Consider the following 22981-nt stretch of genomic DNA (forward strand, 5'->3'; position numbering starts at 1 on the left):
CCTCAAACTGTGTAAAATGTTGGAAGTCGTTTATTTTTAAACTCTCTAAAAGACTGGGCGGGTCTCCAAATTACGTGGGGGTCTGATGAAATAGATTTTACTTTCTTTTCTGAAAATGTTCAGATCATGTGATGCTTTTAAGTGGTGAATTTACAGTCCAAAATGTGAACTCTGCCCTGCAAAATTCTCCCTTATTCATTTATTTTCTTTTCCTTCCTTCCTTACTTCCTTCCTTTTTTCCTTCTATCCTTCCTTCCTTCCCTCTTCCCTTCCTTCTTTCCTTCCATCCTTTCATACTTTTTCCTTCCATCCTTCCTTCCTTCCTTTCTTCCTTCCTTCCTTCCTTCTGTCTTTTTTTCCTTTCTTCTTTCCTTCCATCCTTTCATCCTTCCTTTCTTTCCTTCCTTCTTTCCTTTCTTCACTTTACTTAATGTCTGTCTGTTTTTATTTCTTCCTGTCTTGCATTTCCCCCTCTATCCTCCTCCCATTCTAGTGGTATCCAATTACCCAATTACATTTCCCTTCCTCTCTACTGCTGCTGACATCCACTCCTGACCAAGGAGGGCAGTGACTAACACACACCCCCTCTAACACAAGTACAGTAGTCAACCACTTCTTTCCACCTGCCTGAAACAAGTTCTTATGGGGCTCAGTCTTGCACACAGAGAGTCATGCACTGATCTTCATCATCCAGGCATGATCAAACAGGTTGTAATTGCATCAGTTATAACGAATCCCCTCCAGCACTTTCACCATCAGACAAGCCAATCGTTGTCCATATCGGCACCCAGCCTGCCGGTAGTAGAGCTGAGATTCGAACTCACGATTTTCGAGATGTCAGTTCTGGTGTGCTACCGTGTTTTACCGCTGCACACAATTAGTAATTCAATTCATAATAAAACCATCCTAACCTCTTTGAATGCCTTTGAGATCAGTGTTCACTTTGCTCAGATCTTTCTCCAAATCGGCCTTCTTCTTTTCTGCATCCTTTAGGCGCTGCTGCTGGTTCTTCAGATCATCGGTGAGCTCTGATAAATAAAATATAGAGATGAAATATTCTTATCATCTTTCGTTCTTAAACAAAGACATTCAGCACAAACAAACATTTATGAACCGACATTATTATGATGTGGATGAAGACTAGACAGAGGGGCTCAGTGGTACAGTGGTAAATTATGCAAGCCCACTACCAACGGAATCCAGGGTTTGAGTCCCCAGTAGTTCTATTGGCTAATCAGGTGTCCACAAACAGACATTACTGTCTATGTCTGGGGGTGACTGAGGTAGCCGAGGACCCACGATGGATTAGACAGATGTCGTGTTACTGCACTGTGCTGAGTGATTCTGGAAAAACTGGACACACCATGACCCTGACCAGGACAACATGGTAAAGCCACTTGTTAATATGACTAATAAAAATATGTTAAAAATGCTCACTTGTCAGATCTTTCTCAGCATTTTTGGCATCTTTGTTGAGTTTGTTGCTTTCGTCTTTCAGATCTTTTGCTCTTTTGGGTACATCACCTGCAATGATGTCCTGCAAACACAAACACACACACACACACGGTAACATGGGGGATTAGTTTGATTTATTTATTAATAATTCTACCCATTCCCATATGCACATTCAAACCCTGGATCCCAGCGATAGTGGGCTAGTGTAATTTGCTGCTCCACCTGAGCACCTATAAGCTTCATAACTTTCAAACTTTTTGGCATGGTTTCCAAATTTCTCATTCATGATTATGATTAAATATTACTGCCAACTTTGCTGTGCCCATGTAAGTAGGGCAAGGTTTTCTTTTTTCCCCCACTATCCAGTCGTATCCAATTACCCAATAATATTTCACCTCTACTGCTGCAGACCTCCACTCCTGACCAAGGACATTGTACATGTGTGCAGTATCAACCGCTTCTTTTCACCTGCACAAGGTGGGTTCATATGGAGATCTGTATTGTGACAGTTGAGAGTTCTCTATTTCATGTATCGTTTTCATGTAATCATTAACAAAAATAATTTGACTAACTCAAATTTCTACACCACCGAATTAATAATCAAAGTCACCGTATGTAGAACTTTGACCCGAAGACACTCGAGATCCAATCATTCAGTCAACAAAAGATGGTGGGAAAGTTGTGGGAATCACTGAAATCTTAAAACTGCCATGATGTGCATGTTCCCCTCATCGTTCACACATTTCCCTCTGATCTTACATTCAGTGCTTTCTCTGCCGCTTCCTTGGCCTTGTTAGCCGCCTCCTCTGCAGCCTTGATTGCCTCAGTGATGTTCTTGTAGGCGTCGACGGCAGCCAGGGCGTCCTTCACGTCGGCTCGGCCGCTGGAGTTTTGCACCGCCCTGTCAGAGAGAAAGAAAAAAAACGTTTTATGCTAAAGCAGTTTGGGGCGGAACAGGGGTGTCCAAACTTTTTTTTACAAAAGGTTAGAGTTTGTAATATTAAAATATTCAACTCCAGCTTCTCTGCATTTCCTCGGCCACATGTACCACCCTGACGCCTGCTGAGGAGAGCCCTAGGCAGCAGAGCCCAAACTCAAACATAATAATTATAATTAAATCATTAATAAATAAATAAATATAAAACTACATTTGTAATAATGCCCATTGATGGACTGGCGGCCTGTCTGGGGTGTTTCCTACCTTTCACCCAGTGAATTGCACCCAAGGAAATAAAGGAAAAATTGGAGCTCCTTACTTCTGAAGTTCATCAGCCAGTTTGTTGAGAAGAGCGGCGTGATCTTCTGCTTTCTTCACCAGCCCCTCCAGCGCAGCAGCCTTGGAGATGTTGTTCACGCGGTCAGTGAGGTCGGTCTTCGCTCCGTCCAGCTGTGCAGCCAGCTGCTCGAATTCCTGTGGAGAGAATGAAAGGCCATGAAAAATGCTAATGTAACGTGTGTTCTCTCTTATTTCTGTCTCGAAAGTTTGAAGAATCTAAATTTTATAGGCTGATCACTTTATGAAGTTGGAGATCAAAGTAACAAAGCATTTATGAGGAATCCCTGTTAAGCCATAGTCCCGCCCCTTACAGACACACAGCCAATCGTGTGTCTGTGTAAGCGCCCGGCCGGCTGATAGCAGAGCTGAGATTCGAACACGAGAGTGAATTAGCAAAATGGCTCATTCACTGTTTCTCTAACTGTATCTATTCATCTTGTTGCTGGCTGTCCTCTTTCTCTTTTACCTTCAGCTCTTCCAGCTATCATTGTCTTTGCCAGCACTACAGTTCAAAAGAATCAATGTCCTGAATAATGTCCTGTTTTTAATTGTCCAGCTTTCACACCCATGAAGGACAGTCTGTGTTGTATTTCCTGACTGCTGGATCCCTGGCTGGAAGACTGCTGGTTTTAGCCACACTGCCAATGCCAGACTTCAGCTAATGGGCCCTTGAGCAACCCTAAATGCCTGGACTGTATTCAGTTACAACTGTAAGTCACTTTGGATAGAAGCGTTCGCTACAGGCAACACATATAATTGTATTATTATACATTATGTATTATTATTATAACACTGAACCAAACAGTAATAGTGCAACTCTGATACTTTACCGTTTTGCTGTCATGGAGCATTTTCAGCAGGTTTTCTGTATCTTTAAGCTGCTGTTTGGCCATTGTGATGTCGTTCTGTACATTGTTCTTCTCCTTCTCCAAATTCTTAATTCGATCCTACATAGAAAAACAGAAAACACAAATAAGTAAGGATCTATATACAATACAAAATTATTATTGGTAATAAAAATTAAATATTACAAAACTGATTTTAGTGAACTACTAAAATATTAAAAACCCAATACTAAAAATGTGTAAATAAAAACAGTAAAAAATGTGTAAATAAAAACAGACGGCAATTTTTTGCAAAACGTGATCAAATATAAAGTATACAAACAAAATATGTAATGTTTTAACTTATTAATATATAGAAGTATATTTAAAAGAACACTTTTAAATGTAATGGCAGCAACACGTCCCAAAAAAGTGTTTACCTGCAAAACAAATCCAAAACATGTATGTTTGATAATTAATAACATACATGTTACACAAGTTTAGTCCCTGTGACATGTCTCGTGAGGGATTTTTTATATGCATTTTCTCCCCATTTTCCTCCCGATTTAATGCACTTAATTTGTCTTCCGCTGCTGAGAGATACCAGATTGCATCCGAGGAGAGCACGTCGCTGTACACGCCTCTTCCGACACATGTACAGCCCTCCTCTTCTGGCCCCTGCATTCTGCACAGGCGTCTCCTCCACCAATCAGGGTCCTTACACAGCGCATGAAGACCCACCCAAACACACATAGTCCGGTCCCCACCCTACCACCCAAGGTACTGGACTAGTAATCAGAAGGTTGCCGGTTCAAGCCCCACCACTGCCAGGTTGCCACTGTTGGGCCCTTGAGCAAGGCCCTTAACCTACAATTGCTTAGACTGTATACTGTATACTGACACAGTGATGTAAGTCGCTTTGGATAAAAGTGTCTGCTAAATGCCGAAAATGTAAATGTGTGTGTGTGTGTGTGTGTGCATGTGTGTGACAGCAATGAACTGCAAATCTATGGACCGGAATCTGGACGATCAGTGGATCTGCCCTGTCCGTCCGATGTCAGATGAGTGAATGACGTCAATATCAGCAATGATCCAGATACAGGATCTGTTTGGATCGGACCCGTCTCAATTCTAATATTAAACAACTAACACAGCACAGAAATGAGCATGAGTGTGTACTGTGTACTCACCTGCAGATCGTTGAGGGTCTCAGAATTGGCCGTGTTCTGCTTCTTAGCTTTCTGTACCAGGTCCTTAGCCTCGGCCAGGGCTTTCTCCAGGTCCTTCAGCTTATCCTCGTGATTCTTCAGCTGTTCTCTGATCCTGTCGGCTGCCTCCTGGTTCTTCTCGAACTGCTTGGTGCAGTTGTTCTTCACGTATTCAAGCACTGTCGGGTACAAAGCATGTTCTCTTTAGGTCATTCATGACACTATTGATGACACCAGTATCATTTCCAGCATTAATTGATAAAACCACACATCATCCAGTCATGTAGCACACATGCATTAAATATTACAGACCAATAATGACAGCGTCAGATAAAGCATCAGAATGAGAGAAAACTGGGATCTGAGTGACTGTGGCATGGTTGTTGGTGTCAAACAGCAGTCTAATGTTTAACACATGGTGCAAAACATAACAAAATACAGTGAGCAACAGTAACTCAGTGAAAGAGGTCAGAGAAAACTGGACAGATGGACTGAGCAGAAAAATATCTCAAACAGAACAACACACCAGGATTCAGTTTAAGACAAAAACAGGAATTTGAAGTTACAGTGGGCACAGGTTCTCCAGAACTGGACAAAACATTGCTTGGTCTGATTAACTGCTGCATCATGCCCACATTGGGGACAGAATTCGGTGTTAAAAGCACTGACTAATAGATCCAACCTGCCTTATGCTAACAGTTCAGGTTGCTGGTGTTGGTGCAACAGTTTGCCCCACACAATTGGGCCCCTAATACCAATTGAGAATCATTTAAAAGCCACAGACGATCGGTATTAGTGTTGACCATGTGGTCACACCCTATCACCTTATAATGGCAGACCAAGTCAAACAAGTGAGGAGACAGACGTACGTTTCTTGGCTTCGTCCAGCTCCTTTTCAGCTGTGTTTTGCTGAGGTTTGAAGTCCCGTTTCTTCATCTCGTTTACCAGGCGCTCGGCTTCCTTCAGGAGTTTAGCGGCGTCCCCAGAGGACACGCCCCCGCCACCCTGTGAGGAATCCTTCAACTGCTTCAGCAGATCTGAAAGACAAAGTGCACATCTTACCTCTGTATCCAAACTTGAACTTTACCTTTTGACTATATCAAATCAAACTTAACCCCTCAAACTCAGAGAACCATTAGGGACACATTATAAGAAAAAACAATTCACTGGAAAAGATAACAATGCACAAGTGTGTGTGTGTGTGTGTGTGTGATGGTATGTGTAATGCCATGTGTATACATTTTATGTGTTTGTGTCTGATGTGTATATGTGTAAGCACGTTTCTGTGTGTGTGTGTGCGCATGTGTGTTGGAGGATGTATGTGTTAGAGTGTGAATGTGTATGTCTTGAGGGTTGTACTCTATATACAGTGTATCACAAAAGTGAGTACACCCCTCACATTTCTGCAAATATTTTATTATATCTTTTCATGGGACAACACTATAGACATGAAACTTGGATATAACTTAGAGTGGTCAGTGTACAACTTGTATAGCAGTGTAGATTTACTGTCTTCTGAAAATAACTCAACACACAGCCATTAATGTCTAAATAGCTGGCAACATAAGTGAGTACACCCCACAGTGAACATGTCCAAATTGTGCCCAAAGTGTCAATATTTTGTGTGACCACCATTATTATCCAGCACTGCCTTAACCCTCCTGGGCATGGAATTCACCAGAGCTGCACAGGTTGCTACTGGAATCCTCTTCCACTCCTCCATGATGACATCACGGAGCTGGTGGATGTTAGACACCTTGAACTCCTCCACCTTCCACTTGAGGATGCGCCACAGGTGCTCAATTGGGTTTAGTCCATCACCTTTACCTTCAGCTTCCTCAGCAAGGCAGTTGTCATCTTGGAGGTTGTGTTTGGGGTCGTTATCCTGTTGGAAAACTGGCATGAGGCCTAGTTTTCGAAGGGAGGGGATCATGCTCTGTTTCAGAATGTCACAGCACATGTTGGAATTCATGTTTCCCTCAATGAACCGCAGCTCCCCAGTGCCAGCAACACTCATGCAGCCCAAGACCATGATGCTACCACCACCATGCTTGACTGTAGGCAAGATACAGTTGTCTTGGTACTTCTCACCAGGGCGCCGCCACACATGCTGGACACCATCTGAGCCAAACAAGTTTATCTTGGTCTCGTCAGACCACAGGGCATTCCAGTAATCCATGTTCTTGGACTGCTTGTTTTCAGCAAACTGTTTGCTGGCTTTCTTGTGCGTCAGCTTCCTTCTGGGATGACGACCATGCAGACCGAGTTGATGCAGTGTGCGGCGTATGGTCTGAGCACTGACAGGCTGACCTCCCACGTCTTCAACCTCTGCAGCAATGCTGGCAGCACTCATGTGTCTATTTTTTAAAGCCAACCTCTGGATATGACGCCGAACACGTGGACTCAACTTCTTTGGTCGACCCTGGCAAAGCCTGTTCCGAGTGGAACCTGTCCTGGAAAACCGCTGTATGACCTTGGCCACCATGCTGTAGCTCAGTTTCAGGGTGTTAGCAATCTTCTTATAGCCCAGGCCATCTTTGTGGAGAGCAACAATTCTATTTCTCACATCCTCAGAGAGTTCTTTGCCATGAGGTGCCATGTTGAATATCCAGTGGCCAGTATGAGAGAATTGCACCCAAAACACCAAATTTAACAGCCCTGCTCCCCATTTACACCTGGGACCTTGACACATGACACCAGGGAGGGACAACGACACATTTGGGCACAATTTGGACATGTTCACTGTGGGGTGTACTCACTTATGTTGCCAGCTATTTAGACATTAATGGCTGTGTGTTGAGTTATTTTCAGAAGACAGTAAATCTACACTGCTATACAAGCTGTACACTGACTACTCTAAGTTATATCCAAGTTTCATGTCTATAGTGTTGTCCCATGAAAAGATATAATGAAATATTTGCAGAAATGTGAGGGGTGTACTCACTTTTGTGATACACTGTATGTGTGTGTGTGTGTGTTGGAATGTGTATGTATGTGTGTGGGAGTGTATGTGTGTTGTAGTGTGTGTGTGTGTTGGAGTATGTATTTATGTACGTGTGTGTTTGTGTCTGTGTGTGTGTGTGTGTGTCTGTGTGTGTGTTTGAGTGTGTATGTATGTGTGTTGTAGTGTGTGTGTGTGTTGGAGTATGTATTTATGTACGTGTGTGTGTTTGTGTCTGTGTGTGTGTTTGAGTGTGTATGTATGTGTGTGGGAGTGTGTCTATGTGTGTATGTACATGTGTGTTGGAGGGTGTACGTATGTATGTGGGTTTATGTGTGTGTGTTTGTGTTGGATGAGACTTTATGTATGTGTGTGCATGTGTTAAAAAGAGTTTGTATGTGCTTGTGTGTGTTTGTATGTATGTGTGTGTGTGTGTGTGTGTGTTGGCGTGTGTATGTATGTGTGTATGTGTGTGTGTATGTATGTGTGTTTATGTGTGTGTGTTTGGAAAAGTGTGTTTAAAAAAGTGTGTATGTAAGTGTGTTTATGTGTGTGTGTGTGTGTATGTGTGTGTGTATGTGGGTTTACGTGTGTGTGTGGGTTTATGTGTGTGTGTGTATGTATGTATGTGGGTTTATGTGTGTGTGTGTATTTGTGCATGTGTGTTGGAGAGTGTATGTATGTATATGTATATTTGTGTGTGTCGGCGGAATGTATATATATGTGTGTGTGTGTGTGTTAAAGGAGTGTGTATATATGTGTGTGTGTGTGTGTGCTTACCTTGAATTTTCTTCAGCATGTCCAGCGTCTGGTTGTGAAGATCTTTGGCTTTTTTGTGACTGTTATCAACGTTCTTTACAGCTTTTTCAGCCTCCTTTGATTTCTTCTCAGCCTACACACACACACACACACACAATATGATCACATACAACAATGTTTCTTAACCACCAGGCCTGTGATCATGTTACTTTACGCACTACAGTGATAAACAGGTGAGCATTCAATATTAACCACTAAAAACAGTCGCAGCTGGACTTCAGTTCATCGGTGTATGAAACTTAATGCTCCGACTGCTCTTGTGTAAGAAAACACTTCTGGCTTGTGCATCAAAGTTCCTAGAAGTTCTCAGCAGGTCATTAATGTGTGTAATAAGTAAATAAAGTGTCGTAACTATAGTGCAATAATCAGTGATTTATGGTGCTGATGAAGCAGAATAGCTCTGTGCTCTGGGTGTGATCCTACCTGTCTTTTCAGCTGGTTGATGTCCTGAGTCAGACCGTCCAGGTCCCGCTGCAGTTCAGTCACTTTGGGCTTCAGGTTGTTGATGGTTGTTGTGTAGTTGGTCACCATTTTCTGTAGAAAAAAAAAACACTTTTACTCAGAATTTTCACTTCAGGGTTTTTTTTTTTTACAAGTCTGAGCTTGTTTAAAACCTCTCGGTATTCTGAGCTCCGCCGACCTCACACTGTGTTATTCTGAACCTGATTCTTCTGTTGGACCAAATCAGGAAAAGAGAAAAGAAATCTGCCAGTTCAACAGAAAAAAACAATTGTGCTTAAAAAGTTGAAGGTAAGACAGAAACAGAGGTCGGCTGCAGCAAGGTGGATGGATACAGTTGGAGGAGACCTAAACAGTAGAATATTCTAAACAACAGAATATTCTGGAGAAACATTATCCGTATGGTTGCCAGGAGACTTAATAATAATAATGTTTAATGTTATTAATAATAATAATAATGTTTAATAATAATAACAATAAAATAACAATAGTACTACTACTACTACTAATAATAATAATAGAAAAAAAACTAATACTTAATGATAATACTACTATAATAATAATAATGTTTAATATAATAATAATTATAATATTGTGTAAAATAATAATAATAATAATAGGAATAAAGATAAAATAATAATTTAGAATACTTAATGATACCACTACTACTGCTATAATAATAATAATAATAACAATAACAATAATAATGTTTAATATAATAATGTTTAATAATATGTTTATTATTTATAATAATAATAATGTTTAATAATATGTTTATAATTTATAATAATAATAATAATAATGTTTAATAATAAGTTTATTATTTATAATAATAATAATAGGAATAAAGATAAAATAATAATAATAATTTAAAATACTTAATGACACTACTACTATAATAATAATAATTATTATTATTATTAGTTTATTATTTATAATAATAATAATGAATATTAATAGTAATAATAATAATGAATAATATTAATAGTAATAATAAAATTATAAATAATATCAATTAACAATACTACTACTAATAATAATAAAAATAATAGAAATACAGATAAAAAATATATATATTTAACAGTAATGCTAAATGTGATAATGAATGACTAATTATATAAAATATAGATGTGTGTGTAAATCACTACATTGTACATGTGCATACAAAAAAAACAAAGACAAAACAAAACTCAGTAATGTTTTTTATCCCTGTGCCCCTAGTCTGTGTTTCTGCCTGGCACCCAATGGTCCCAAAATGGACTGCGAATGCAACATGGCCAATCTGGCCAACTCGTCCCATCAGCACCTGACCTGACAAATGTGTGTTTTTGATTGAACTGGAACGAATTTCTACAGAATCTTACAGAAAGATAAAATTGTACTGAGAAGAGCCGACTTGAGAAACAGAACAAGAACAGCTCTTGGTAGCGGAGTCGACCGTACCTTGGTGTTAGCGATGTCCTTCTCAAGCTCCTTCAGTCGATCCCGAAGTGCAGAGCTGGTATTCAGGGCATCCAGCTGAGCCTTGATCCGACTCAGATCATCATCCAGCTTCTCCAGATCGTTAAATAAGGTCTGAGCACAGCTGTCACATTCTGATGAAGATCACAGATAAAGATCATGAGTGAATTCCTCTGAAGATCCAGAGCAGAGCGAGACAGAGTAAAACATCAGCAGCGTACCTTTACATTCCCCCTCTGTGCTGGTGTCTTTGGGGTCCTGGCCATTAGTGCACTCTGTAACAGAGAAACACACACACAACTACGATTAGTTTAACAAGAAACAAAGCAATAAACATGAATAATATTCATCTACTTCATGTTAATGATTAGTGTTAATGATTTTGTTAATATAGTTAGTGTAAATAGTTTGGGCCACACTACTGATAATAATAATAATAGTAACATAAATAATAATAATAATAATAATGAGAACAATAATAATACTAATAATAATAATAATTATTAATAATTATTATAATACCAGGAATGATAATAAACACAATACTACTACTACTACTGCTAAAATGAATACTACTACTTCTTTATTTATACTTATAATTAATACTATTACATTAATACTACTACTAAAATTAATACTATTACTACTACTAAAATCAATAATCATAGTAATACTACTACCACTACTACAATTAATACTATTACATTAATACTACTACTAAAATTAATAATCATAGTAATACTACTACCACTACTACTACAATTAATACTATTCCATTAATACTACTACTAGAATCAATACTACTACTACTAAAATGTATACTACTACTAAAATCAATATTAATAGTAATACAGTATGCCCACTACCACTACTACTATTAATACCATTACTACTACTAAAATCTATAATAATAGTAAGACTACTACTAAAATTAATACTAATACTAATACAGTATGCCCAATATTTAGAATAACAATGCTATCAAATATAATGATCAATATAATGATAATAATAATAATAGAAGTAGTACGAGTAATAATAACAGAAGAAGAAAAAGAAGCCCAATATTTCTAACAACAAGAAAACAACAACAATAATAATAATACTTCTCATATTGTTGCTTAATGTGAGAGGTGTGTGTGTGTGTGTGTGTGTGTGTGTGATTTCTAAACAAATGTTCATTATTAATTAGGATTTTTTTTCTAAAGCAGTTTTATATTAGAGGCTATAATGATGTTTTTGTTTTGATATGCACTGTTTGTCAGTGATGAGAGGTAAATAATTTATAATTGTGCAAAGATAAACAACTCAAAGTTTCTACCTCCAGTCTTGGGGGAGCAGGAGTTCCCATTGCAGTTGCACGGCTGACAGCTGCCACCATAAACCTCTGGATTTCCATAATATCCAGGAGCACAGCTGGAAAACAAATATGATACACAATCAGTTTAATGCTAACAATCACTGAACTAGAGTAGAGTTCAGAGACCCATAGAAAGCCATTTTCTTCGGCTCCCGACCCACCTAAGGGTCGCAACCCATGCAAACCCTGGTCTATATAATGAGAAATACATGACAGCGTTTGAAGCACTAGCATTTTCTTTACACAGCAGATTCTAAACCCATGTGGTGTGTCGTATGATTGCAGTGATCATTTCGGCTCATCTCACCTCTCACACCTCTGTCCCATGTAACCGAGTTTACATAGACACAATAATAATAATGAATAATATTAATAGTAATAAAATTATGTATAATAATATCAATTAATTATACTTAATGACACTACTACTAATACAAATAATAGAAATAAAGATAAAAATAATAATAATAATAATTATTAGTAATGTTAAATGTGATAATGACTACATAAAATATAGATTGTGTAAATCACTACATTGCACATGTGCATAGAAAAAACAAAGACAAAACAAAACTCAGTAATGTTTTACATCCCTGTGCCCCTTGTCTGTGTTTCTGCCTGGCACCCAGTGGTCCCAGGATGAACTGCGAATCTAACATAGCAAACCTGGCCTCCTCGTCCCATCAGCACCTTACCTGATAAATTTGTGTTTTTAAAGCACTAGCATTTTCTTTACACAGCAGATTCTAAACCCATGTGGTGTGTCGTATGATTCCAGTGATCATTTCGGCTCATCTCACCTCTCACATCTCTGTCCCATGTAACCGGGTTTACACAGACACTGAATCTGTCCAGATACCTCAGTGCAGCCCACTGCAAAACTGAGACAGAACAAATACCAGAGTTTTACACAGAGAACTAGTTCTTCTTCATCATATAGAAAAGTCGAGACCTACGTTATATAGCATACTCTATATGGACAAAAGTATTAGGACATGCCTTTTAATTATTGAATTCATGTGCTTCAGCCACACCAGTTGCTAACGTGTAATAAATCATTCATATAAAGGAAATTATATGCCTCCAACTTTGCTGAAACAGCATGACTAATTCAGCTCAGAGCCCTGACCTCAGCCCCACTGAACAGCTCTGGAATGAACTGGAACATCAGCTGTGGCTTTCTCGACCAACATCAGTGCCCAGCCATACAAATTTACATTTTCGGCATTTAGCAGACGCTCTTATCCAAAGCGACATTATATTGTCTAAGCAAGTGAAGGTTAAGGGCCTTTCTCAAGGGCTACAATTAGTGGCTGTTGTCAAAGATGTTGTCATCTTTTCACTGAATGGGCACAAATTCCTACAGGCATACTTCAAAGTCTTGTGAAAAGCCTTCTCAGAAGAGTGGCTGATGTTGTAGCTGAATTGATCACATAGAGGTCACTATTTTAATCGCATTTGTTTTTAAATGGGATGTCCGACAAGCTCATGGTCAGGTGTCCAAATACTTTTGGCCATACAGTATATGTTGACACAGTGAAGTTCTTATTTCTGTTTAAAATTGTTATTATTAATTTAACAAAACATTTCTAAGGTCACACACTGATGCTGGATGATGAGGCTTGGCTCGTAATCAACATTCCAATGCATCCCAAAGGTGTTTAATGGGTTGAGGGCTCTGTGCAGGCCACTGGAGTTCCTCCACATCAAAACCATGTTAACCCAGGTACCACAGGGTCACAGTCATGCTGGAACATGTTGCCACAAAGTTGGGAGCAAATAATACCTGTTAGCAATGCGTGTGGTCTTAATAATTCAAAGGGGTGTCCACATAATTTATACGGTTGCGTGTGGGGTCACTCACTTGTTGCCGCCCTGCCGATGTGGACACGGGCAGATCCTGCAGGTCCTCATCGCAGCATCGCCGTAGTAGCCGTCCTTGCAGCGCTCGCAGTGGTGGCCGGCCGTGTTGTACTCACAGTCCTGTAGGAAAAGGAAACAGTTTCTCACTAAGCATGTTCTGATACGTCATGTGATGCTGGGATTGTGATTGGCTGGGTGTTGATCCTACCAGACATCTTCCGGTACTCTCATCACAGCTGTCTGAGAGTCCATTACAGGCACAGGGTACGCAGCGTCCATTCCGGTCTCTGTACAACCCAGCAGCGCATCTCTGAGGGAAAGGAACAAGAAATACAAAGACGACATATAAGACTTGCGGTGGGTCCGGTTCCATCTGGAATCAATGGGTACACGGCATAAAGACACCAAAAAAGCCAATCCATTACAGGGATTCAGCCACCGGATATATCCATATATATCATGTCTGTGTAGCCGCCCAATTGGCCAAGAGCACCGCCGAGATTAGAACCCAGATCTCACCAGGCTTCCATGATAGACAGTTACTGTACTGCATAACTACGATCTCAAAGCCATTATAAAATATAATGTTCAAACACTACACACAATAAAATACTAAATAAAAAATGAAAACCAGCAGCTAGTCCCTCTCAGGGCGCATTCACATGAGAAGTGTTTTGCGCTTCGCTCACTGCGAGCCGCTTTGTCCAGTCTGAAAGCTCCACATGTATCTGTGTTTATCTGGATGTTTCACTTTTAAACTTGTGTTACAGCTCGAGATTCTGAGAAACTGTGAGAATCAGAATCAGCTTTTCCCAGAGTCTAAAGCGCTTACCATTAAAATAAAGCTTAACGTGGTTTAAAGTATTAAAAGAATGACACAGGTGAATTAAACTTCTCATAATTATTACTTGCTCATAATTGTCTTCACTAATGAAATTCCTCACTCATTGATTTAGTACAATAAGTCACCTTAAGCGTTGTTCGTTCTGCCTGAGTCGCTTTTACTGCGTCATATCAAACAGTTCATCTCATTGGAGGAGCTTTGAAAAGGTCAGCGGCAAACTGGGTCAAAGTTCAATCAGGTGAACTTAGCGCACCGTGGCAAGTGCAAACATTGTGAGCCCAATGCGGCAAAAGTGTACAGTGCCCACACTCTATAGGAAATAACGGCACAGCTGGTGCAAAAACTGTTTTGCTTCTCATGTGGATGCTCCCTAACCGGCAGGATTTTGGCACTTTGATTTTCAGGACATGTTTGGAGGTAATCACTGTCCCCCAGGAGGCAGAGAGGAAATAATACACATAATTATGCTGCTCATGAGATAAGGACGGTGGAATTTAAATTGATGTGAAATTAAATCCTCCACCCTTGTGCAAGAACAGCAGTTTTGGCACAAACTCCTTTCTGTTCAAGAACATTGCTTAAGTTCACTAAACATCAGAAGCTGGTGGCTACCAAAGAAGAATTTGGTTGATTATTTAAGGCATCTGTACAGACATTACTGGGTAATGTCCAGGGGGGTGAGGAGATTGAGGGGTGGCCAAGTGCGCGGTTAGTGCGCTCTCAGTAAAAATTGATCCCTTATCACAACACAAACACAGATTATCTGTGAGAATACAGGGTCTCATCATGAAGGTATTTAAGGGATGGTGTTAAATCCCCCATCATAACACAGATTACCTGTGAGAATATCAGGTCTGATGAAGGTGTTTCTGTGTATGGGGTTAAATCCTTCATCATAACACAAATACAGGCTTTTCATAACAGCACAACAAGCTTAAAATCCTGGGGCGTCAGTGACACGCTGATTTACAGTGTGTTCATTCATTCATTCATTAGATCTACTGATATAATCATGTTTTATTCATGCTTTATATCTTATTACCTCTATATTTTACCATTTGTAAAGAACGAAGAAGTACAGTATATAACAAGCTGCCACAGAAATAAACTTTTTAAAACCAAGTTCACATGAACACAATCAGGCTCAATATTTACATTAATATTTACATTAATTACACCAGGCTTGACTTGTATAATCATAATTCAAAAGCATGAGTATTATTATCAGAGTATTAAAGTTAAACTTCACTCACAATAATACAACGTCTATAATAAGTGTATATATTGTCCGTTTGTGGAACCTTCAAATGTTTTTTTACTTCTCTCCTAATATCTGTCTAAAATCTCCCTTAAATATCTGAAATCTCCCTAAAATATCCTTGTAGAATCCACAAAATCTCTCTAAAGTACCCCTAAAATCTCTTTTAAATATCCCTAAAGTATCCCTAAAATATTCCTTAAATCTCGCTAAAATATGCTTAATGTATACTTAAAATCTCCAGAAAATCTCCGGAAAAATATCCAGAAAATCTCTTTAAAATACCCTTCAAATATCCATAAAATCTCTTTAAAATATCCTTAAAGTATCCCTGTAATATGCATTAAATCTCCCTAAAATATCCCTAAAATCTCTCTAAAATATTCATAATGTATCTCTAAAATATCTATAAAATCTCTTTAAAATATCCTTAAAATCTCTCTAAAATATCCATAACATCTCTTTTAAAATCCCTAAAATATCCTTAAAATCTCTCTAAAACATTTTTAAAAATTAACTTAAAATATTCATTAAAAACCTCTCTAAAAATCTCTCTAAAATATCCTTAAAGTATCCCTGTAATATGCATTAAATTACAGGGACAGTGGTAGCCTAGTGGGTAGAGCTTTGGGCTATCAACCGGAAGATTGGCGGTTCAAATCCAGGCTCTGCTATGCAGCCACTGTTGGGTCCTTGAGCAAGACCCTTAACCCTGTCTGCTCCAGGGGCGCCGTATGATGGCTGACCCTGCGCTCTGACCCCAGCTTCCAAACAAGCTGGGATATGCGAAGAAAGAATTTCATTGTACTGTACACCTGTATATGTATATATGACAAATAAAGTATATCAATTAAATCTCCCTAAAATCTCTCTAAAATATTCATAATGTATCTCTAAAATATCCATAAAATCTCTTTAAAATATCCTTAAAATCTCTCTAAAATATCCATATCTCTTTTAAAATCCCTAAAATATCCTTAAAATCTCTAAAACATTTTTAAAAATAAACTTAAAATATTCATTAAAAACCTCTCTAAAAATCTCTCTAAAATATCCTTAAAGTATCCCTAAAATCTCTCGTGTCCATGAAATCTCCCTAAAATCTCTTAAAAATATCCTTAAAGCATCTATGTAATCTCTATTAAATTTCCCTAAAGTATCCATAAAATCCCACTTAAATATCTTTAAAATCTTCAGAAAAATCTCCAGAAAATCTATTTAAAATATTCTTAATATATCCCTGTAATATCTATGAAATCTCCCTCAAATCTCTTGAAAATATCCTTAAAATTTTATTAAAGTTCCCTAAAATTTCCTTTCTGCTCCTCGTACCTGAAACTCCAGTCCATCATCCAGTGAAGGAAAGTCGATCCTCTGTGAGCCCAAATCGTTTAAAGAAGGCAAACGGATCCTCTGTGTATCCAGATCGTTTAAACTGGGGATCTGAACCCTCTGCACCCCCTGATCGTTCAGACTGGGGTCGTTTACTCGCTGAGTCCCGGGAACACGGTGCCACTCTGTGTGGTGTCGTGGTCCTCCAGAGCACAACTTCAGCATTAAGAAGCTCGAAAAGAGCCACAACACTCGATTTACACTCCGCTCTGTCATCCTGTCTGTAGCGCTGGAGCTAACTGTGTGTGTGTGTGTGTGTGTGTGCAGGACAGACGGTGCCTTAAGAAGGACCAGAGTGAAGGACACACCCCGAACATGTGCTCATACCTGAGTCAAAGCACCGGGGGAAAACACGCATAAACTTAACTATTGCTCAACGATGGTTGTGTGGGCGCACACACACACACACAGTCCATATTTTAAGGGGGAATGACAGGTAATACTAGAAGCTTAAAATAACAACAGATTTTATATTTTACATCTCATAATGCTCCACACGTTTCAGACAAGAGACATGTAGTACAGGCAGGCCAGTCTAGCAGCTGCACTCTCTTACTACAAAGCCATGTAGTACCTTGCTATCCCTTCGCTGCTGCAACACTGTGAATTTCCCCACTTTGGGACTAATAAAGGATTATCTTATCTTATCTTACATTATTGTAAATGTGACTTGTAGCTGGGCACTGTGTTTCTGAAACAAGCAGGAACTTATTATTAACATTGTAAGACGTGCAATTGCTAATTTCATGGGTTACTTACTCATGTGCGCTGCTTGTTTCAGCAACACAGTGCCCAGCCACAAGCCAGATTTATAAGTGAGATAGTGCAGGTGCTAGACTGGCCTGCCTGCACTTCACACCTGTCTCAAATCTAAAATGTGGTGCATTATGAGGCGTAAAATATAAAATCAGAGTCCTTGGAGTGTTTAGTGTGCTTTACCAGTCTCGGCACATGACCCGGCTCTCTGAAGGGGGGTGTAATTGGGTTGGAGAACCGGAAACAACTGTACAAAACAATACAAATACAAAACCTTCCATGACTATGACATTTAAGTAATCCATCCCCGGTTATACGTCTCTGAAAGGAACATTTTGTTTTTCACACGCCCCTCCGACATGTGTGCATTAACCGACTGCTCCTTTTCACCTGCATGGAACCGGTTCATACGGAGATCCGTATCGCTCACGGAGAGTCACACATAGATCTCCGTTATCCCCCGTCTCTAAACAGGCACCATCGATCAGCCAGCAGAGGTCGTAATTGCAGCAGTTATGAGGGCAGTTGTAGCCTAGCGGTTAAGACACTGGACTAGTAATCGAAAGGTCGCTGGTTCAAGCCCCCAACACTGCCAGGTTGCCACTGTTAGGCCCCTGAGCAAGGCCCTTAACCTTCAATTGCTTAGACAATATATACTGTCACGGTGCTGTAAGTCGCTTTGGATAAGAGCGTCTGCTAAATGCCGAAAATGTACATGTAATGTAAATGAATCCCTACTGCCCTCCCTCCCTAGAACTAGCCAATCAATGTCTGTGTGGGTGTCTGGTCGGCTGTTAGCACAGCTCAGATTCGAACTCCCTGGCTTGATATGACAGCACTTATGGGTTGGCATCCCAGAAACCCTTTATTAAAGGTAATAATATTATCATGGCTACGCACAGAATAGATCAGGTAGACTGAGGAGTAGATTATATGCTAGCATGAGCGTTCTGTTTTACGCCTTTAGCGTATGTGTGAGATCATAGTAAATCATACAGAATCAGATCAGACTCAGACACTGAGCACTTATGATCGGTCTAGTACTCATGATTGAATCACAAAATCCACAAACCTGCCGCACAGAGACGTGAGGGCGCGGTCAGCACCCACCACACACACACACTCGCACTACTGTGTACAAACTGTCTGTGCGTAGCGATAAAAAGCTACCACACCCAGTCCAAAGGTGTCCCAGCATGCCCAGTGTGTGAACGTGAATGTGTCTAAATATTTTCATTCCTGCAGGCTACAGACTTCGTACTTCCTGTGCGCTCGCCCTTCCTGGGCGAGTCCTTACGCTAAAACATGCGTCGTGTTGCTATGGATACGGGGGTAAGATAAAAACAACCGCTTGGCAGCCTGGTGTGTCTTGTACGTACATATTCATGTTACGCAGATCTGAAGTACATGTGTAATAGACTACACCGCTCAACCATAACATTAAAAGCACCTCCTTGTTTCTACACTCACTGTCCATTTTATCAGCTCCACTTACCATATAGAAGCACTTCGTAGTTCTACAATTACTAACTGTAGTCCATCTGTTTCTCTACATGCATTGTTAGCCCCCTTTCACCCTGTTCTTCAATGGTCAGGACCCCCACAGGACCCCCACAGGACCACCACAGAGCAGGTATTATTTAGGTGGTGGATCATTCTCAGCACTGCAGTAACACTGACATGGTGGTGGTGTGTTAGTGTGTGTTGTGCTGGTATGAGTGGATCAGACACAGCAGCGCTGCTGGAGTTTTAAACACCGCACTGTCACTGCTGGACTGAGAATAGTCCACCAACCAAAAATATCCAGCCAACAGCGCCCTGTGGGCAGCGTCCTGTGACCACTGATGAAGGTCTAGAAGATGACCGACTCAAACAGCAGCAACAGATGAGCGATCGTCTCTGACTTTACGGATTTAAAACGTGATCGAGGTAAAAAGTGTGTGTCGCCTGCGTGCGCGTTTGTGTGCATGAAGCTTGTCGTTAATGGCAACGCGTCAGCGGAGTAATACAGTTGTGGTGTGAAAAGGCCGTGCCGTTAGAACGCTTCTCAACCAATCAGATTGTAAGGTCAGAACTAACTTGTATAAAAAAGTATAATTACACAAGTGTCGTTTATTTGTAAATTCAGGCTCGTCAGGGACAGTTTAAACGTTTTCGGAACACGGAGGGAGATGTTAGCTGGTGTGCTAGCAGGTTGTGTCACTCAGTTTATCGGTTTGAATGGCCTCAGGCTAACTGTGTTAGCTTAGTAAGCTAAAACTGTGGTGACGTAATCGGTGTAATCGCTGTCTAAGTAGTGCGTCTAAATAATCTGCCTTATTAGTTCAATGTCTTATTAGTTCAATGTCTACTGAGGCAGCTGATCAGGTAGGCAGTAGGCAGCAAGGCAGCTCACTAGGTTTTTAAACAGACCTTATGTGGCCAAAAGTATATGGACAGCCCTCCTGACTATTGAGGTTGGGTGTTTTAACCACATTCGTTGTAAAAAGGTGGATAATAGACATGGAGCCACAAGCTACATTATAGAACTGAGTGATGTGGTCAAAGATAGATACACGCTTTGTTTTTGAAATCCATCTACAAATGATCCTACCAGTACCGGCAAACTAAATCCACAGAAACCAGCAGAAGGATTAGCCTGATGATAGCCGTGTTAGCTCAGTTCTGTAGTGAAAATCTCCCCCACAAGAAGACTTACTGAACACGTTTACATTAAGCTCAGAACACAAAACATACCGGACACTAAGTGAGGCGTGGAAACACAAGACACGTCTCCAGAGCACTAAAACTGTCCAGTCATGTCAGCAGTTCCTTACAGTAGCCATGACAATCCAACCAATCTTAAACAAATCTGTTTAGCACTCGCCCCTGCTCCGCCCAAAATATACAGGAATATTTGTGGTGTACGGTCCGTCAGTGGTGCGTGAGCTGCGTGTGATGAATTATCCTCCCTGACTTCAGGAGTAACTGGGTGCGACCGGGCATGTCGAGGCATCGACGGAAAAAACGAGTGAAAAACCTAAACTGACTGACACGAGACTTCATCCGTTCTGCATGGAACCAGTTTTGATGATACACCGTCGTCTACAGGTTAGAACTGTCCTGATGTTCGATTAGGAATACACTATATGGTCAAAAATATTGGGACACCTCGTCTGTTTCAGCCAGGTGGAATTAATAACTTATATAAAGGAATTTATACGCTTCCGAATTTGCAGGAACAATTTAGGGAAGGCCCTTTCCTGTTCAAGCATGACTGTATCCCTGTGCACAAAGCAAGATCTATAAAAAAACATGAAGAAAAGCTGCACAGGTCAGAGTCCTGACCTCAGCCCCACTCAACAACTTTGGAATGAACTAAAAGTGAACAAAATTGGCACAAATTCCCAGAGACATACTTCAAATTCTAGTGAGAAGCCTTCTCAGAAGAGCAGCTGTTGTTCTAGCTGAAAAGATCACATAGACGTCACTCTGTTTTATAACATTTGTTTTTGAAATGGGACGTCCAGCAAGCTCACGGTCATTGTGTAGGTCTTTATTTCTTCCAATTCTCACTGTCTATTTTATCAGCTCCACTTACCATATAGAAGCACTTTGTAGTTCTACAATTACTGACTGTAGTCCATCTGTTTCTCTACATGCTTTTTTAACCTGCTTTCACCCTGTTCTTCAATGGTCAGGACCCCCACAGGACCACCACAGAGCAGGTATTATTTGTGTGGTGGATCATTCTCAGCACTGCAGTGACACTGACATGGTGGTGGTGTGTTAGTGTGTGTTGTGCTGGTATAAGTGGATCAGACACAGCAGCGCTGCTGGAGTTTTTTAATACCGTGTCCACTCACTGTCCACTCTATTAGACACTCCTACCTAGTTGATCCACCTTGTAGATGTAAAGTCAGAGACGATCGCTCATCTATTACTGCTGTTTCAGTCGGTCATCTTCTAGACCTTCATCAGTGGTCACAGGACGCTGCCCACGGGGCGCTGTTGGCTGGATAATTTTGGTTGGTGGACTATTCTCAGTCCAGCAGTGACAGTGAGGTGTTTAAAAACTCCAGCAGCGCTGCTGTGTCTGATCCACTCATACCAGCACAACACACACTAACACACCACCTCCATGTCAGTGTCACTGCAGTGCTGAGAATGATCCACCACCTAAATAATACCTGCTCTGTGGTGGTCCTGGAAGAGTCTCTGACCAGCCAGCAGAGCGGCAATTCCAACAGTATCCAGTATCAACCCACCCTACATCGAAGTAGCCAATCAGACACCCGGTGAAGCCGAAAGCAGAATTGAGATTGAAACATAAGAGCTTGAGATCTCAGAGGCCGTGGGCTGGCGTGTTCATGCTGGAACAGGAAAGAGCCTTCCCTAAACTGTTGCTGCAAAGCATATAGCATATCATTTCCTTTATGTAACTGATTAATTCCATCTGTTAATTGTGGTTAAAACACATAAATGTAAAAATTATAGGGGGCGTCCCAATACTTTTGTCCATATAGTTTATCAGCTTTTAAATGAAAATCCTCCTGTCCATATTGTTCCAGTCCACTACCAACCCACTTTGGGCAACTCGTACTAGAAAACACCACTCCATCAATAAAACAAAACATACAGTTCTACATAGAAACCAAAACAGCAGTAGGTACAGTGTAATGAGTACTACTCCGTTTCGTCCAGCTCTTACCTGACAGGAGTCGCCGGTGTACTCGGGTGGGCAGGAACACACCTCCACACTGCTGGCTGGTGCACCAGTACCCACTGAACTGGCCTCCTCCAGGCCCACCTCACCCACAGTGAGTCTCTGAGTATTACTGAAGTACAGAGCTCTGATCCACATGGCGTCCAGTCGCGCCAGCACCCTCATTAAATCCTCTCTGGACGCCGGACGGTTGGTGCCGCTGTGCCGGAAGTTGCTCTGTAAAGGGACAAGGGTTTGGTTTCAGTTAAATACTGTTTAACCAGAGTCCTTACACAGCATTTTTTAAGTCCTGTGTTTTCCCACCTAGCAGACTAGTTGACAATTGTGCCCACTAGGGGGCGCCCAGCCAACCAGTAGCAG

The 22981-nt window shown here is 40.6% G+C and overlaps 1 protein-coding gene across 1 annotated transcript in view; it reads right to left on the minus strand.

Moving 5' to 3' along the window:
- si:ch211-241e1.3 (laminin subunit alpha-3) overlaps window positions 1-22981 on the minus strand; it is a 116140-nt gene that overhangs the window by 14607 nt on the left and 78552 nt on the right. The window contains exons 39-54 of the mRNA XM_062994421.1: window positions 22607-22837; window positions 13875-13976; window positions 13668-13786; window positions 12604-12684; window positions 11765-11859; window positions 10665-10718; window positions 10426-10577; window positions 8947-9057; window positions 8485-8596; window positions 5633-5800; window positions 4746-4942; window positions 3562-3678; window positions 2712-2866; window positions 2215-2356; window positions 1438-1537; window positions 912-1028 (exon numbers count right to left, since the gene is read on the minus strand). Coding sequence (XP_062850491.1) covers window positions 912-1028; window positions 1438-1537; window positions 2215-2356; window positions 2712-2866; window positions 3562-3678; window positions 4746-4942; window positions 5633-5800; window positions 8485-8596; window positions 8947-9057; window positions 10426-10577; window positions 10665-10718; window positions 11765-11859; window positions 12604-12684; window positions 13668-13786; window positions 13875-13976; window positions 22607-22837 — 2053 coding nt within the window. The remainder of the gene's footprint in view (window positions 1-911; window positions 1029-1437; window positions 1538-2214; window positions 2357-2711; window positions 2867-3561; window positions 3679-4745; window positions 4943-5632; window positions 5801-8484; window positions 8597-8946; window positions 9058-10425; window positions 10578-10664; window positions 10719-11764; window positions 11860-12603; window positions 12685-13667; window positions 13787-13874; window positions 13977-22606; window positions 22838-22981) is intronic.

This window comes from Trichomycterus rosablanca, chromosome 4, assembly GCF_030014385.1.
Source record: "Trichomycterus rosablanca isolate fTriRos1 chromosome 4, fTriRos1.hap1, whole genome shotgun sequence".
In the NCBI taxonomy this organism is placed as follows: domain Eukaryota; kingdom Metazoa; phylum Chordata; class Actinopteri; order Siluriformes; family Trichomycteridae; genus Trichomycterus; species Trichomycterus rosablanca.